Below are 19231 nucleotides of genomic sequence, written 5' to 3'. Positions count from 1 at the left end.
ATGTTGAAAGACAGCCCCAGGCTGTGTTGTTTAGCCACAGTATACTGGGCAGGTCATAATAGGCTAAAATAAGCTTAACCAGCTGATCTACAAGCTCACAATGCATTGCATTGCGATATGTCGCACACTTCATAGATCAGCTATGTTCGTTATTGATGTGCAACAAAGTATACGTATACTGTAGGGATTAAGAGGCTGTAAAGTACATTGGAAGCTGTTCTAAAGCCCAACTCCAGTGATCACATCTCACCGTCTGGTTCTAAGCTTTCCAGGTGGACGTTGACCTCAGATCTAATATATAACTAGAAGCAGTGCACTTCCGAGCACAGGTCTCCACCAGGCCAGGCGTCCTGGTGGTGCTATAATAGGCCAATGTAAAAAGGCTGGCATGTGTTCTTCACCAATCTTAGCACCACCATGAGGCTGATTTGAACATTTTGTAGTGTAATTTCTTCCTTGGCCTTTTGCGAATGTGTGTGCACAATTTCATTACAATTGCACGCAGTGTTTGATTTGAGGCATTTTGTTCAAAACGGATCAATCCTGCAAAGTATGGAGGCCAATCTTAGCCAATCAGGATGGAATATTTAATACGGGACAGATCCGTCTTGATCATATGACTGTAGAGATACTGTACTAATTTGTGTTAATTTTGGGTAAAATCTGAAGGAGTAATATCCAAAAATGTGTCTTACATAAGTCGGCCTCCTGGTGGCGCTATAAAAGGCTGATGTGAAAAATGCAAGGAAAGGGTTTTTCCTTGGCCTATAGTGTGCTTACAAAGTTCGAAACTGATCGGTGGAGTTATAGGTAAAACCACAAATTGGCCTGTTATAGCGCCACCATGAGGCTGATTTAAAAAAATTGAAGTGGCATTTCTTCCTTGGCTTAGTGGGAACGTGTGTGCCCGATTTCATGTTAATTGTCTCCACCAGCCGAAGGCATGGGGGAGAGTATGTTTTCCTCTCCGTCCGTCCGTGCGTCCGTCCGTCCGTCCGTCCGTGCGTCCGTGCGTCCTCGCAGTTTGTGAGCGCCAAATCTCAGTCGCCGTTGGCCCGGTCGCTGCCAAAGGGAGCACACACATTCCCTGGATGCCAATCTAGAACCTCTGCCCTAAATTTTTCAAATGGGCCTTTTCTAGCGCCAACTAGTGGCCGATGTTTGCTAAACACATTTCTGTGCACTACTCTTACAGATTTTGTCCAAAAATCCTACAAATCGGTAGGCAATATCTCGACAGTCATTTGATCGACACGGATCTGTCCGATTTTGCATATTCCATCCTGATTGGCTAAGATTGGCTTCCAAAGTTTGTGGGATTGAGCCGTTTTGAACAAAATGCCTCAAATCACAAACGCAAAGTGCAATTATCATGAAATCGCGCACACACGTTCCCACTAGGCCGAGGAAGAAATGCCACTTAATTTTTTTTTAATCAGCCTCATGGTGGCGCTATAACAGCCCGATTTGTGGTTTTACCTATAACTCCACCGATCAGTTTCAAACTTTGTAAGCGCACTCCCTAGAGGCTAAGGATAAACCTTTGCCCTGCATTTTTCACATCAGCCTTTTATAGCGCCACCTTTGGGCCGACTTATGTAAAACACATTTTTGGATATTACTCCTTGAGATTTTATCCAAAAATCATGCAAATCGGTACACAGTATCTCTATAGTCATGTGATCAAGTCCGATCCGTCTGATATTTCATATTCCATCCTGATTGGCTAATATTAGCTTCCAAAGTTTGCAGGATTGCTCCGTTTTTGAACAAAATGCCTCAAATCATCAATGCAGCTTGCGATTACTGCGACATTTGCCATACATATTCCCACTAGGTCAAGGAACAAATGCTACCTTTTTAACATTGTCCTGTTATAGCGCCACCAGCAGGTAGACTTTAGCAAAACACATTTTTGGAACACAATGCTTGAAATCATGCATGCAGCGTCCGATTGCCATGAAAGATCTAAGGTGAAGAACATATGCCACCCTTTTTACATTGGCCTATTATACAGTAGCACCACCAGGACGCACGGCCTGGTGGAAACCTGTGCTCGGAAGAGCACTGCTTCTAGTTGCACTCTGCGTTTGTGATTTGAGGCATTTTGTCCAAAACGGACCAATCTTACAAACTTTGAAAGCCAATCTCAGCCAATCAGGATGGAATATGGACAATCAGACAGATCCATGTCGATCGCATGACTGTAGAGATACTGATTTGCGTGATTTTTGTACAAAATCTGTAGGAGTACTGGCCAAAAGGTAGTTTTGCACAAATTGGCCTCCTGGTGGCGTTAGAACAGGCCCATGTGAAAAATGTGGGGCAGAGGTTCTGAATTGGCATCCAGGGAGAGTGCTTACAAAGTTTGAAACTGTGATTTTTGGACTAAATCTGTAGGAGTAGTGTAGAGAAATGTGTTTTGCAAACATCGGCCTCATGGTGGCGCTAGAACAGGGCCATTTGAGAAATGTGGGGCAGAGGTTCTGAATTGGCATCCAGGGAGTGTGTGTGCTCATTTTGGCAGCGACCAGGCCAACGGCGCTGGAGATTAGCTGGTAACAAACTCAGAGGACGGACGCACGGACGCACGCATGCACGGATGGACAGGGACGAAAACATACTCTCCCCCTGCCTTCGGCTGGTGGAGACAATTATCACTAAATGTCATAATTCTAATCACAGATTGGGTTCACATGTGAAACAGAAGGATAAGACGAAGGTACATGGGCCTGTGCTTGTTCACTCATATATCAGTTGTTGCTTTTTTTCCCCCTCTCTTGCCTGTGTGAGGATAATTAGCTTTCAATGCAGGTTTGAAACAAGTGAAAATATTGATGAGGGGGATTTCAAACTTGTTTACTTGCCGTGTGAGTCCTTCTGCCGCAAGCGAAAAGAAACACTGAGATGCGCGCATACGATAAGCATGCATAACACAATGAGCAAACATTAACACAAACCGCAATCCTGGCTTAGACTTCTCTATAGCCAGCAGCAGTTGTTAGTAACACTTGAATGTGGTACTTCTCAAGGTCATCTGTCACAAATAGAAAAACACTGTGTGAACAAAAAACATGTTTTTAATGCGGATTCAAATCCCAACGTTTGTTGTGGAACTGCTGGGGGAAAAGAATACACATAAAATAAAAAGGGTTAATCCGGACGATGTTTGTCCAAAGCCTTGCATTGCATCAAGTTGGTGGATCTGCATAGCGAACTTAGAGCAGGGGTTTTCAAAGTGGGGCACCCTGGGGTAGATCATTTGATAATATTTGGAATTTATTTGGACACCAAAATGGCTATTATCTCAACGTTTTCCTCGCAACATAATCACTAAAATATCGCCACTGTCAGGCAGAAACCTCGTATCTCCCAAGTTTCAAAAGTGTACGCCTTTTGGTAAAGCAAAGCCCTGCTTCATCATACAAGACTGTCGCACAAAACTAGTGAAAACAACCGATCTACAAGCACAAGTGTGCTTGTAGATCTGCTGTTTTCACTAGTTTAGTAGATGATAAATACAAAACGAACGGTTTTGGACTTACAAGGTTCCCACCCGACAACGACGATATGCTATAAATATAAGGTGCTGGGAGTGAAAATGATAATGTAGAAGTGCCTCGGATAAAAAAAATATATATTTATGGGGTGCCTGAGACAAAAAAGTTTGGGAACCCCTGCCTTAGAGGACCTGAGGAGTCCTGGCGTCTACCAGGCCAAGGCGTTGCATTGTTTCCACCGTGCCTATTTATGGTGCATTTTTAACCCATTTAGGGTTAGAATTATTGAATGGTTTAACTATTGAAAAATAGCAGATATACAAGCTCACAGGTGCCGCGCTGCGAGCTTGTAGATCTGCTATTTTCGAAAAATCTTGAAAATGGGTGCTCAATATATATTTTTCAAAGCAGACTTTTTTAACTCAAATCTCTGCCTCTGGGGGGTCCCTGGAACAACATATTTTGAGATGGAGGTCTGCGCCCAAATAAATGTAATCTTGGGGGTCCTTGACATGAAAGAGTTTGAGAACCACTGATTTAGAGGAAGGATTTAGAAGTCGGGTCAAAGATATTCAAAGACTTGTGCACATATTCACGATTTTTCAAAAATAGCAGATCTGGAAGCTCGCAGCGCGGCACTCGGTGCAGCGCTGTGAGCTTGTATATCTGCTATTTTTTCAATAGTTAAAGCACAAAATAATGGTTAAAGTGGTTCAAATCTAACGCGACTCGGGCATGTTCCAGGTATTTGAGGGTTAATTTAGTTTGAAGCACTCTTCTCGCTCTCTCTCTCTCTCTGGGGTTGTTTCACAGAGCTCGCCATCACTCCTTGAAGAGGGGCAAATACACGACTGCTATATGAAAAGCCTCCCCTGACTGAGGTCTTTCTCTTCCAAACTGTCCCTTTCTTCTCCACCTGAAAGGTTCCTTCAGATTCCACTTAGAGAGGCATTGTGAATACTAATTTCTCTCTGTTAAACAGCCCTCATATCCCTGCCATGCTACTCATTTGAATGGGAGACTCGGGGGAGAGGCCTCTTAATTCCTTTATAGCGGGATTCAAGACCCTTCACTTCAAAAAGTATAAATCATACTCCCAAATGAACGAGGAAGACTGAGAGGGGAGGGAGAGGGGGAGGGGAGGGAGAGGGAGGGGGAGAGGGGGCTTCAGATGTGTCCCGTCGGACAGCTCGCGCTGAATCCATCTCCCCGAGCTGCTCAAATCCGTTGAGATGGCTTCTGCTTTCTTAGGACCCGACTTCACTGCACCCCTTTTCTGCTCTGCCTGGATCCGCTCTAAGGATGCCTGTATAGACTTAAGACTCCTCCTGCACAATGTATATATATATCGTCGTTGTCTGGTGGAAACCTTGTATGTCCAAAACCGTTTTGTATTTATCATTTTAAAAATAATCTAAACTTGTGAAAATAGTAGGGGTGGCCAATATAATCGATATGGCAATACATCGCGATAGTTTATTTGCCAATACTGTATTGATACTTCAGGCCCTAGTATCGCAATACTTTGAGGAAAATAAAATATGTTCCCATGCATAGGAACCAATGGTAGAAGTCCTGACACTCCGCTGCCTCTAGATGTCGCTGTACTATAGTAGCTGCTTCCCCTTCCCACGGTTCAGTGAGTGAGGTCTAGAGAAAATCGCTGCGAACGGCGAAAACAACAACATTAGAGTAGCGCCTTCAGCTTTTAAAGCTGATGTGTCGCAATAGTATCGCAACAGTATCGTATCGCAAAGAATCGCAATATATTGTGATACTATTGCATCGTGACCCAAGTATCCTGATATGTATTGCATCGCGAGATTCTTGCCAATATCCACTCCTAGAAAATAGCCGAACTACAAGCACACAACGGCTCGCATGGCGAGCCGTTGTGTGCTTGTAGATCGTCTATTTTCACTAGTTTTACGGGACAGTCTTGTGTGATGAAGCAGGGCTATGATTTACGAAAAAAAAAAAATACAAATTTGAAACTTGAAGATACAAGGTTTCTGCCCGACAGTGACGATATATACATACATATTATGTACTGTACAGTTCCTAAGAATTGATTATTTCTCGTATGAGTACGATAGGGACAGTTCTTGGATAAAACCGTCAGTAATTGTTAGGACGTAGCACTGCTCATAGCGGACTTCAAAACGGCTCCTATCGACTTCACTATATTTTCATTTCTTTTGACCAACATATTCACGTGATCGATTCCCTCCGCGGTAGCTCCCATACATCTGACTTTTCGTTATTTTCAAACACCCTTGAGAGAAAAGTGTTTTTCTCTAGTGGGTAAAGTGGTAAACATTAATCTTGTATCTCGGGCCAGGTTTGAAATGATACTGTATTAATAAAAGCTGTCATCTCCTGGTGGGACTTGACAGCAACAATCAGAGATTTGATGTTAAGCGATAAAGGCTGCGTGGGGTTCTGTGCTATTTATCCTTGTATTGGCGTGTGAATAGGCTTGCCATGCTTTGTGGGATTTGGTTGTAATGCTCAAGGCTGGTGGCCATGTTAACGCATTTTGGCCGGGTACGCATTATTTTATGCTTTAACTATTGAAAAAATAGCAGATATACAAGCTCACAGCGCTACAAGCTTGTAGATCTGCTATTTTTGAAAAAAGTTGTGAAAAATGTGTGCAAATCTTTGAATATACGTATTTTTAAAGCGAACGTTTGTAACTCAAATTTTACTTTTGGTGGTCCCTGGAAGGAAATATTTTGAAATGGGGGTCCGTGGCCAAATATCATTTTGGGGGTCCTTGACATAAAAACATAGGTTTTTCAAAAAACCTTAGAAGGATTTAGAAGACACTTTTAGAATCGGGTCAAAATATTTAAAGACTTCAAAAATAGCAGTTCTACAAGCTTGTATATCTGCTATTTTTTTTTATAGTTAAAGCAATACAATAATGCTTTATAATGCATTCCCGGTCTAAATAGGTTAAAATGCGTGGCTGCCTCCTACCTGAGGCGGGCCACCAGCAGCTTTTATCTATCGACGTATTTATTTCTTAAATGACACTTGCACCGCGAGATAAATCATAGTCTTACGCACACTGCCTTCCCAGTTTTCATTTTAATTGTGAGATCTCGGTGTCAGCAAGTTAGTATATTGGTGTGAGTGGCCTATTGATTATTGATTTGCAGGCTATTGATCACGCGCCCAGGGGACCCTAATCCTTTCTGATTCATTTGAATACCTCTATTAATCTTGAGATCCTGCTCACACCTGAGGCGGCCATGTACCCTAATGGAAATAGATAGCCATTTTGTATCTGCTGGCTTCTCGCTCCTCTTTTTTGATTTATTATTTTTAATTGATATATCTGCTTTTGGATGGTGGGCTAGCCCGAATTACAATTGACCCTGTGTCACTGTCGCTTTATTCTGCAGCCCCTAAGGAACTGCACCGCATTTAGAAGTGTCTCTTATGACCTGGAGAAGAAGAAACGAAAATCTATCCCGGAGACGTTTTTCCTCAATGTCCTTGTGTCAATGATAGAATTTAGTTGTTGTTCTTGTTGTTGTTGTTGTTGTCAGCCATCTTTATTGGATTTGCGCTGCCCCGCCCCCATTCCTCACCGCTGCGGCGGCTGCTGCGTTGTCAATCAAGACATTTCTCCTCCCCTCTCCTGTTCCGTTTCAACATTTTTCAGTAAATCAACAATTGACCGGCATCTGTCTCAGCCTTTTCAGGCCGCGAGCCCCAAAATGATCATATTTTAACTGGGGACCCCCCCCCCCCCCCCCCGCCCTGATGAGCACTAAGAGTTGAGGCATTACATTTTGTATAACACGGTTCTATTCAGATCTACATGCCCACAACGCCTCGCGTTGCGAGGCGTTGTCAGCATGTAGATTAGGGCTGCACGATTTTGGGAAAAAACCTAATTGCGATTTTTCTGACTAATATTGCGATTGCGATTTTATTCGCGATATTAACAGGGGCTAAAGCAAAAAAAAAAAATCCTAAGACGGAAATTTATTTTGACTTGACTAGCAAGTATTATGCTGCATTTTGACGATTTCGGTCATGTTATTAACATCACGGCCATGGCTACACCCCCCCCACCCCCATTTTTTGTTTTCTCTTTTTTGGCAAATCTGCCTCGATCTCATAAATGGCCCCTAGGGACTCCTCAGGACGGAAATCCATCCCCAGGACAGAGAACCTTAACCCCTGTATTTATATATTTATTTCAAGGTAGGATAAGTGATCGTTTCTTTTTTTTTGTTAAAAGGATGATATAATAAATTATTTTAACCATAGGAAAATCATTTCACTACCTTAGGTCAAGCTTCCGTTGAATATGTATTGTGTAATACATTTAAAAAATAAATTGATTATTATTAACTAGGCTAATTGGCAATCATGTAAATGGTTTGATTCAGTTCAGTTATATTTCCAAAAGATTACCTTTTATTTTGCTTTAGCAATATAAAACGTTTTTATATTCAGAAAAATCTCAGTAATAATGCCTCTCATTGTCAAGGAAATTATTTAACCCAAGAACATCATTTAAGCTTCCTTGAATATTTATTGTGTGTTTACATTTAAAAATGAATTGATTATCACTAACTACAGTAACTAGGCAAATTGGCTAATGGTTTGATTCAGTTCAATTATATTTCCAAAAGATTCCCTTTTACTTTGCTTATTAGCAATATAAAACGTTTTTATATTCAGCAAAATGTCAGTAATGGTTTTGTCTGCCTCTCATTATTGTCAAGGAAGAAAGTACTGTATGTCGCTGCCTTGCTTAAGTTTTATCAAGGCAAAAAAATGCACCCTAAGACACGCCATAAGTGTCATGTGTGGAGGAGGAGCAGCCACCGTTGCACTGAAATTACTTTCACTTTCAGCTTACGACAAACGGGAGCATTTAATCTATGCACAAGGATTTAAGGATGATATATTTATAATAATGATTACCAGAACATTCACTACCTGTAGCCATGGAGTACTCCGTTGGAAGGGATCATACACTTTTACGTGCTGTTAGACAGACAGACAGTGTCAAGCCTTGGCTTGGCTCCTCTCCTCTGAGGAGATTGGAGCAACCCGTAATGCTAATCCTCGGTGCGGCGATGCGCGGGTATTTAAGAAGCAAAGAAAGTCACCACAGTTTGATTTGATCATTGCTTAGTCAATTATGAACGAATTTCTAAAATTAAAACGTCTGCATAATGCTTGGGAAGTCAACTTCGCTGAAAATCGCCAAAACCGCGGCCATTGCGATTCGCTAATCGCGAGATTTCACATCGCGATTTCGGTTTGAAAACGATTAACCGTGCAGCCCTAATGTAGATCGGCTATTTTCACAATTTCTGCCTCTAATATTTGACGATTTGGCCAATGTTTCATTTGCCATTTCAGAGGTATTAAAAAGTCCTTAAATTGTCACTTTAGAAATGTGCAGATACCCTCTATAGTCTATACACTTAAACGTAATGTTTGGTTTGTTTACTGTTGAGTGAGAAAACAATGTTGCACATGAAGTTAGTCATCTGGGGACCCCCACAAAATAATTTGGGCCCGGTTACACATCTCCATTCAGAAACATTGCCATTCAGAAGATTGACTTCCATTATTCTGAATGGAGGTGTCACCTAAACCTAACCTAAACCCTTACCTCAATGGGGGTATTTCTGAATGGGGATGTTTCTAAGTGGGGGTGTTTCTGAATGGAGGTCTGCCCCCCCCCCCCCCCCACCCGACCCACAGGTGGAGAACCACTGTCTTAGACGATGAAATGTTGAACAACGCTCGGCTTTTCCTTTCTTTCTTTTCTTTTCCTCCTTTTTCAGACTTGCAAACGAGCCGACTAACATGCTAATAAAAGCCCCTGGGTTCCGGTGTGAGATGAATGGTGGTGTTTTGCCTTGTTTAATGAGCCAGCTGATGGTGTTCTAATGTTTGATTAGCGTGGCGCTGAGTGTCTCGGTGGTGCAACCCAGGCGGCCCCCCGAGTGCAGCGCTGCCCCGGCGCTCCGCAGCAGGGGAGGGTCCCGCCGCACGCCTCCCTACGTGCTGCAGAGGGGGGGGGGGGCTGCCACAGCACAGCACCTGGGCGTCACTGTAACCAGGGACCAGATGGAGGGATGGTCCCCTCCAGCGCATTAAACCATTTAGACCTGGGGCGCCCGCTGGCCTACTGGTCCGGTCGCATACCACTTAGGCATTGCCACATAGGCATGGATGCCTGGCGGCGTCGCCGGTTCGATTCCCGATCCGGACGACCTTTGCCGCGTGTCGCTCCCCATCTCTCGCCCCATTTCCTGTCAGTCTACTGTCCTATCAATAAAGGCATAACCCCCCCCCCCCCAAAAACAAAAAAACAAAAAAACAAAACAAAACAAAAAACATTTAGACCTGAAAAATACCAAAAAATGTCTTCTAAATCCATGTTTCTTTTAATGTCAAGGACCCCCAAGAATTATATGTATTTGGCCACAGACCCCATCTCAAAATATTTTGTTCCAGGGACCAAGAGAAAGAAAGATTTGCGTTACAAATGTCTGCTTTAAAAATACATACATTTCCAAGATTTTTCAAAAACAGCAGATCTACAAGCTCGAGCTTGTATATCTGCAGTTATTTTAACAGTTAAAAGCATAAAATAACGGTCAAAGTGGTGACACAGATAAGTGCGTTCCCGGGCTCAACGGCTTAAGACCAAATACATCAGGGTATTACTTTTAATGCCGCGCGAGGCGTAGCCCTCGTGAAATAATGCGAACGTTTAAGACGCGGATCGATTTTGGAATTAAAAAGTTAGTTTGCCGAGATTTACGGCGGCGGAGTTCAATGTCTGAGCTCTTTATCAGGGCGCGCAAATGGCTGGTTATGCGCTGTCCGACAGGAGGGGTACGATTGAGCGATCGATAGGCGCGTGATTTACTAACTGGAGTACAGCTAATCAATAAGTATAAAAGTAAATGAAATATGCATTACTGGGATTTTATTAGAGAGGAGGGGGTGGGTAGCGGGGGAGAGAATAACGGTCGGGGCCATTTATTTTTATATCTATTGATTATACAACATGGAGACTTCGCTCAAAGCGTGCCCCGCTGCCGCGCGCGCTCGCGGCACCCTGCAGCACCCACCCACCCAGCGCCTCGAGCCTCGCTCACACCCACCTCTCGTTGTGATTTATGGGTGTTGAGGTCATGGAACACGTAGCCTGTTTAAGCCCTTTGGACCGGGGACGCAAATCTCTTGTCACGTTAGATTTGAACCACTTTAAACCATTGTTTTACGCTTTAACCTATTGAAAAATAGCAGATATACAGCTTGTAGATCTGCTGTTTTTTTTTTATCACGAACATTTTGTGCAAGGCTTTGAATACATTCGACCTGATTTCTATGAATGTCTTCTAAATCCTTCTTCTAAATCAGTGGTTCTCGAACTTTTTCACGTCGAGGACCCCCAAAATTACATGTATTTGGCCGCGAACCCCACCGTCTCAAAATGTGTTGTTCCAGGGACCACCCAGAAGCAAATATTTGAGTTACAACAAATGTTCGCTTTTAAAAGGATATATTTGATTTTTCAAAAATGGCTGCCGTGCTGCGAGCTTGTATATCTGCTATTTTTCAATAGTTAAAGCATTCAATAATTCTAGGCCTACATGGCTTAAAGGCTGCCCTGACAGGGTCCTATCTTAGCACATGCCTGTTAGGGGTTGCTGAGGTTTATGTAGCCTGCAGTCCTCCCTGAGCCAGCGTGGTTAACAAGGATCCCTTCTGTTACGGCCCGCTGTTATTTTGTCGAGTGTGTCAAGGAGTCCCCTCTTCTTTTTTTTCACCCTTTTTTTCCCCCTCTTTACAGGTCATCTTTACTGGTGTTTTCAAATAGCACAGTGTATTCTTTAAATTGTCTCTTGGGTTGCAAGCTGTGTGCGTTTGAGATCGCCACATATATATCGTTGCTGTCGGCAGAAACCTCTATTATGTCCGTATTTTAACTTTTTGTGTTTTGTTGTTGTAAATTAATGCCCTACACAGTCGTACTACAGCGTAAAAATCACACTAGTGTGAACCGAGCGGTGGTGTCCATTAATTTCAAGGCTCTGTGTGTGTACATGCGTAAATGCATTCGTGTACATTTCAAGGCTGCTCAACAGCACCTCTCTGGTCACTCAACGGTATTGCAGGCCTGGCTCACACACACACACGGACGGATACACAAATATACACACACGGCCACACTATGGAGATGGTGTGACCACTGCTAAAAAAAGTAGCAGATCAAACACGCTCATAATGCGGCGTGAAGCGACATGTTTTGATCTGCTGCTTTTGCCGCCTTTTTAATTTGAATCCTGAAAAGAAACAGTTTTCACCCGACAGAGACGATGTGCAGTAGTAGCCTGACACTTCAGTCCGCACATCACCACCCCCTGCTGGTGGGTGGTGTGTAGTGTGGACTGAAGCTGCACACATTTTAATCTATTTCGAAAGCGCCCAAAGAGCGGGCGCATTGAATGGGCCAATCAGGGTTGTATGCTTGGGGCACGTGTGTGGCTGCTCCGGTCCCAGCCCCCTCCAAACAGAGCTCTTGAGCTCACGTGAGACTCGCTCGTGGACTCTGATTGGTGTCCTCTGCCCACGTGAGAGTCTAGTGGACTCTGATTGGTCCGTGAAAACTGTCATGGCGGAGTCAGACTCGACTCGTATTATTTTAATAAACTATGAAATAGTGCCGTTTCTTCACGTTTTAATACCATTTTGCACTAACGTAAACATGCAGACATATAATATGTTATGAGAAATAACGTATTTTTGCAATGTCACGCCACGTCGCCGTCGCGTGTGTGTGTGTGTGTGTATGTGTGTGTGTGTGTGTGTGACGTCAATAGGCTTTAGCCCCCCCCCCCGCCGAAATAGAATGTCTGCCCTCAATTTCAGACTCTCAACCCGAAGTGAAACGTAGTGTGAGATGTCTGACGCTCGCAGTCAGGCAAGTGCAGTAGGTTTGCTCCATTCTCTTGGTACTTTTGCAGTCCTTCCATGCACTTATTTAAACCCTAAGAATTACACCGTAACATTCTCAGTGTTAATAGTTAAAGGCTTTTGTTCAACACACAAGTACAGTAGCTATATTTTGGTCCATTCTCCTTATCATTCATCATTTAGCTTATCAGCTTATATCGATATCAGGCTAGACATCTGGGATCTGGGATGTTGTAATATTGTCATTATTACTGGTGATTATTAATTTAAAAAATAAATCTCATTCATGTGTAAATATATTATTTTGTGAAAGCAGTGCACCACCAATGGTCATCCATCCCCACAGATCATAAATATTGTGGTATTTACCCATCTTGCACATATCACCCAGTCCTACCTTAAATTCTCTTCTTATCTATTTCTACTCCCCTCTCTCTCTCTCTCTCTCTCTCTCTCTCTCTTTCTCTCTCTCTCTCACGCACGTATATACATGCGCACGCACACACACGCGCACACACTCTGTACGTACCACACAAAACAATGTCAGCCCATCACGTTACCCGCTCCCGCTCCCAGCGCTGGTAAGGACCTTGACCTTAAGTTTACATGTCAGTAATCAGGCAGTGACAGTCCGTGGGGGGCTCTTCCTATTTCGGGGCGTCTGACATATGGCGGGGGAGATATAGAGCAGGTGCCATTTGTTTATGTGAACTCTGCTGTGACTCAGGCACATGAACCCTGCAACACCTGTACCCCCCCACACACTCGTCCTATGGCCCTGTTTGTTTGTGTTTCATTGTGAGTTGTGGAAAATTCCGGTGAATAGGGCTGTCACAATTGTTACATAATCGTCTAATCGCAATTATTTGACCTAAGCGCGATTATTTTTCATAATCGTCATAATCGTTTCCATGTTGAAAAGATTTCATATATTTTTTTGTGAGCTTGTAGATCGGCTATTTCCACTATCAATGTTCTTTTTTTAAGTATAAAGTTGTCAAATATGTCAGTAATTTCTCTGTATATTTAGGTTATGTGTCATATCTACCATGTGCCACTTCAAAGCCTAAAAGCCAAACAGAAATGCAATTGTCAACGACAAAGACACAATTAAATCGTTAATCGCAATTATTTTAGTGACAATTAATTGTCATGTAAAATGACATAATCGTGACAGCCCTGTCGTGTATTGTGTTGTGGCCATTAAACGAAACGGTTATTTCTTACATTGATGCTCCTACATATTATCATGCAAGCACCAGTTAAAGTTACTTTCCATCCCTCATATACTGTATGCACAGTGCACATCCCATAACCCACACACTGCACATCATTTTGGAGCTCATATCTTTGAACGGGTAAGGGCTAGTAATTAATTAATTCAGTAGCTTCTGCCGGGTTTTTCCCAGTGTTTTTACCTTATTTTCAAGGCTCCATGAACGCACCACCATCCAAATGTAATCAGATTACTTCCCGGATATGACCGACGATTTGTCTTGTATTTCATCCGGTAAAGACATTTTATAACTGAGGCCATCCGTGCTTTTGTTATGGTAGAAAAGGGCTTGTTTTGAACAAGAACATGAACTGGAGATAGATTCCGAGAAACATCCATTTTCATGATTATGGGAATTGGAGTTCTTGCACCATTGCCGGGTCCCGCAGACCGCAGGCTAAATAGGAAACGTTAACCCGACTTAAGCCCTTTGCACACAGGACAGTTGCGTTTTTTTAGTTTGCTGCATGAATAAAACGCATTGGATTTGGTGTGCAATGCTGTGCGGAATCGGCGCTGCGGATCCCAAAAGGAGTCACAAAAGGAGTGATGAGTTTTTTACTGCATGCGACAAGGCGCATGAATCGAACTGGGTTCGATCGAGAAAAAAACGCACGGCCGTAGCCACTCGTCGCATGGCTAATTCGGATCCGGTGTGCATGAGGTCGTAGAGAATCATTGTTTTCTTAAAAAAAAAAAAAATTGTCAGTTTTTTCCGTGCGGATAAACGCGCCTGTGTGCAAAGGGCTTTGAGCAGTCAACGCATGGATCTGATAACCCGACTTTAGTTGTGTTAGGCAAAAGTGTGTTAAAAAAACATAAGCACAGGGTAACTGTAAACTAAATATGATCTAGGAGTGTATGATTTAACCTAGGCATGCCACGATTCACTCAACTCACAATACGATTCGAATCACGATTCAAGGGTCACGATTTCACGATTCTTATTTCTCTTAACCCTCCCTCCCCCTAAGCTGTTAATCTAAACATTTAAACATGTATTTAACTACATTGCAAAGTAGTACACTTTTCATGTAAAAGTACTTAATGTCTGTGCAACAACTGTAAACATGCTTTATTATTGTTTAGAACCAAGCTACTAGGGTTAACATGTAAACATGCCATAAGATGCCATCTTAGAATAGATGTAGACCTATTTGACACTGCAAAAACATAATTGCCTTCCTTGATGTTTTAACGATGTGCCAACGAGCAACACCTGGTCTCAGACATAGATTCTTCTGCAGTGCACTGAATGATCTCTCTCAAAAGCTATTGAATATGATTAAGGATTACTGTGATTATGGTAAGCTCACATTTCATATCAGACACACCATAATTCATTAGACACCAAAAAATATGTTTTGAGAAAAAAAAAAGTTTGAAAACAATGAATCACGATTTTCTTTTTAAATAAATCGATTTGAATCGCGATTCGAATCGATTTTTCACGAATCATGGCAAGCCTAATTTAAACACATGCAGTGTTTCTAGACCTTTGCTGCGTGTCCATTGTGGCGTTCTCACGAGTCTTCATTTTCCTCTGTCTTTCTGTCTTGTCTCCGTCCCACAGACAGACTAACGTCCATCTGGGACTGCTGTGTACAGGAGACGTGAAGAGGAGGAGGAAGACCTCTGCCCTGCCTCTCTCAACATCAGGTAATAACCTCCTCCACAGTACTGATGATGCACCGCTGGCCTCCTGAACCCTACCTTCAACCCTTACTGGAGAAGTTTGTCGTTGTCGAGTGGAAACCTTGTATCTCCAAAACCGCTTGTTTTGTATTTATCATTTTAAAAATGATTTAAACTAGTGAAAACAGCCGATCTACAAGCACACAACGCCTCGCACCGCGAGGCGTTGTGTGCTTGTAGATCGGCTGTTTTCACTACTTTTGTGCGACGGCCTTGTATGATGAAGCAGGGCTTTGCTTTGCGAAAATAATTACACATTTGAAACTTGGAGATACAAGGTTTCTGCCTGACAGTGATGAGTTGCTTTATTAGTCAAACTACAGATAGGCATATGCACATGGACCATGGTCCAAAAAAAGCACGCCACAACACACACACACACACACACACACATAACATGTATTTTCGAAAGCTACATTTGCCTTAGCTGTTACAGGGGTCTTCAACATTTTCAGGCCAATACAAGGACCCCTTAGTTGAGAGAGAGATGAGAAGCAGGACCCCCACAACCTGTTCATATATTCCACATACTTGTTTGACAGCACAATCATCAGTGTATTTTGGATTCATGTCAATTTGTGTTTTCAGATATTTGATCACTTGAACCGTCAATACTTAATAAACTTGACCTTTCACTATGTACTAGTCTGCTCTTTTCCCCCTCTACACCAAAGCTCTTTGCCGAAAATAGCCGATCTACAAGCTCACAACGCCTCGCTAGGGGTCCCAGACCCCCCTGTTGAAGACCCATGCACTAAACCAAGGAGATGGGTCTATTGTTCACCGGAAAACAATTCTATTACATTTTCCCCAGTGAATGTTTAACATTTTACAGCTACAAAAATTCTGGTGAGAACGGCAACAGCCCCCCCCCCCCCCCCCCCCCCCCCAAAAAAAAGAAAGAAAAAAAGAAAAAACGAATGGGCACACTATAAACTGTGAGAGCTTGTCAGAAGGAATGCACATCTCCTGGCAGCGGCGAGATTACAGAGCGAGAGGCGCGGTGCGGCTGGTGGAGCGGCCCCCGCCAAAGGTAAAGATTTATACAGAGCAGTTGCAGCCGCAGAAACTGACATTGGGCGACGGGGGACGCGTGATAAATCACCGTTGACAGACAGGGGGCAGCAGACTCCAAGATGCAGGAAAACACACTCTGAATGACGCCACGGGGAAGAGACGAGACGCGCTACTCTCAAATTATCCTTAATTTTTCAGGATATTTGAGGATCAGAGAAGAAGTACTGAAAATAATTTGTCGCCTCCAAAAGAAAAGCGGAAATTATTTCAACGGGTAATTGTTTTTAAACTGTTCTCATTCGTGTAATTGAAAATAATCTGTCATCTGAATCGCGCTTTGTTTTGTTTACATCGAACACGCGCGGACTGACGTAATTAGCGGGGAAAAGAAATCATCATCTATCACGTTTGAGATTTTCTCCCCACTTGAGTATTTTCGACCCCGTTCGCTCGCCCTGGCGGGCAGCAGAGCGTGCCCTCCCTCCCGCCGCCCCACCCAGGAGGAAATTGAGGGATACCCCTATTCCTGATTCGGCGTGGTTGAATATGAGGGGTCTTTAAGGGCCAGGGGTGAATCTTTTTTTAGTTTTATGGGGTGGTGGCTCTCAGCGCTCGGCAGGGAGGTGAAGGACAGAGTTGCCGGCCATTCCATCACTCAGTGCAATAAATGGATGCAATCTGTATCCCGGGTAAAGCATTGGCTGTTTTTAAATTCCACCTCTTTTATCCAAATGAATGATGGAGCCCGGTACAGTGCACCGTGCGGCGATATTAATATACATCAGGGGCCTGCACCCCTCACTAAATCAGGGAACCACCAGCATTTGTTATTTAAGCCGTTTAGAACGGGTACACATTATTGTGTTTCATTATTTTATGCTTTAACTATTGAAAAATAGCAGATATACAAGCTCACAGCGCGGCACCGAGTGCCGCGCTGCGAGCTTGTAGATCTGCTATTTTTGAAAAATCGTGAAAATTAGAATTTGACCCGATTCTATAAGTGTCTTTTGAATCCTTCTAAGGTTTTTTGAAAACCTATGTTTCTACGTCAGCAATCTGGCCAGCCATCGTCAAAGAAAAGGTTCTTTTCACTTAACTGGAGCTCAGTTAGTCTGTTCTTTAGAGACTAATATGTCAGTGGTTCTCAAGCCTTTTCATGTGAAGGACCCCCAACTGATATTTATTTGGCCACGGACCCCATCTCAAAATATCTAGTTCCAGGGACCACCCAGAAGCAAAATTTTAGTTACAAACGTTCGCTTTAAAAATACATATATTCAAAGATTTGCACACATTTTCACGACTTTTTCAAAAATAGCATTCAATAATTCTTGGCCTAAATGGGTTAAAAAAAACAAACGGTGCGGCTTCAAGCGCGGCAGCAGCAGCGCCGTAGCGGAGAGAGACACGGTGAGGAAGAAGAAGAAGAGGTTGGACGAACCAATTCAGATTTCAATCCGCCAAAGACACAGGAGGACCCCCCGGGCCATCAGTCTAATGAAAAAAGGCAGCTCAAGCGGTCCGAACGGGCGGAGGACCCCCGCCCCCCTCCCCGCGCCCCCCACACGGGGCCCGCTACCCGTCACACTTCTGTTTTACTGTTCCACACATGGGAGAACAGCTCTCTGCTCCCTGCACCCAATATAACATGGCTAACAAGCCTGATGGTATAGACTCCCCCTCTGCTGTTAAACAGGTTCACACACTATCACAAACACCCGCGCTTACGCTTTACATACCGAACGCGATGCTAGGGTTTAGGGAAAACGGGTTACGGAACAGTGTTCCGAGACAGATTTGAACACTCGCGCTGCGAGGCGTTGTGAGCTTGTAGATCGTCTATTTTCGTCAAAGCGGTTTGTGTAGAGGGGGAAAAAGAGCAGACAAAGTACAGAGTGAAAGGTCAAGTATTGATGGTTCACGTGGTTAAATAGGATAATGGATGTTTGGGATTACCCTGATTGATTGATTGAATATTTTATTAGTCACAATGAATTAACAACACAAGTACAGTAGTTACATTTAAAATGCAGCACAGCACCGGTACAGTCAGACATCCTGCCTAGAACATCCCAAATAAGGCCTTTTACAGTCTTGTTTACGTTAGGAGTCCTTGGCACCTAATTTACATACATGGCAACAGTAACAAAACAATATTCGTTTCATTTAATAAAACATAAATAAAACACTATATGTTAAGCGCAGGGGAAAAGAGAGGGGGGGGTGGGGGTGTTAGGTGAGTTGGGGGGAGTCTCACTTCTCGCCTGTCTTATGGGAGAGAGTGATAATATAGTAATCGCAATATCTTTGGTCACAATAATCGTGACATGACATTTTCATATCATCCCATCCCTACTTACGACTACGAGTAGCGAAGCGACACATTGTGATCTTGTACATTTGCTGTTCTGGCTCGGGGACACCGTCCTACCACCAAAGTATACATTGGGCACCAGCCGTTGATTTGAGAACTCTGTAATCAGGAGTGAGAATGGTCTGTGACTGGAGGTGTCTCCCAGGAGCCTGTGGGGAATTGCTGCTGAGACGGAACCCAGCTGTTGCGTTGTCTTCTTTCTTTAGCCTTTTAGCACTTCTTTACCGTGCAGTGTTGGAGCAGAAAAGAAACCCAACACAACTTATCAAGACGGGTATCTGTTTGGATTTGATGACCGTTCCACTTCTCAGTCTTAAAGTGGCCATTCTCTGTGCTTTTCGCAGACACCGTCAGTCCAACTAGTCAAGGATTTTTTTCCCCTGCCCAAAC

General features: G+C 43.3%; 1 protein-coding gene across 2 annotated transcripts in view; it reads left to right on the top strand.

Annotated features, from left to right (window-relative positions):
* LOC308305761 (G patch domain-containing protein 2-like) overlaps window positions 1-19231 on the top strand; it is a 46605-nt gene that overhangs the window by 24052 nt on the left and 3322 nt on the right. For both annotated transcript variants that reach the window (XM_080750619.1, XM_080750618.1), the window contains exon 10: window positions 15326-15411. In XM_080750619.1, the coding sequence (XP_080606745.1) occupies window positions 15326-15411 (86 nt within the window). The remainder of the gene's footprint in view (window positions 1-15325; window positions 15412-19231) is intronic.

This window comes from Nannobrachium achirus (genome assembly GCF_963921795.1).
Source record: "Nannobrachium achirus genome assembly, chromosome: 20".
Taxonomy (NCBI): Eukaryota; Metazoa; Chordata; class Actinopteri; order Myctophiformes; family Myctophidae; genus Nannobrachium; species Nannobrachium achirus.
The sequence above is the reverse complement of the archived record's forward strand: the minus strand, read 5'-3'. Positions and strand labels throughout refer to the sequence as shown.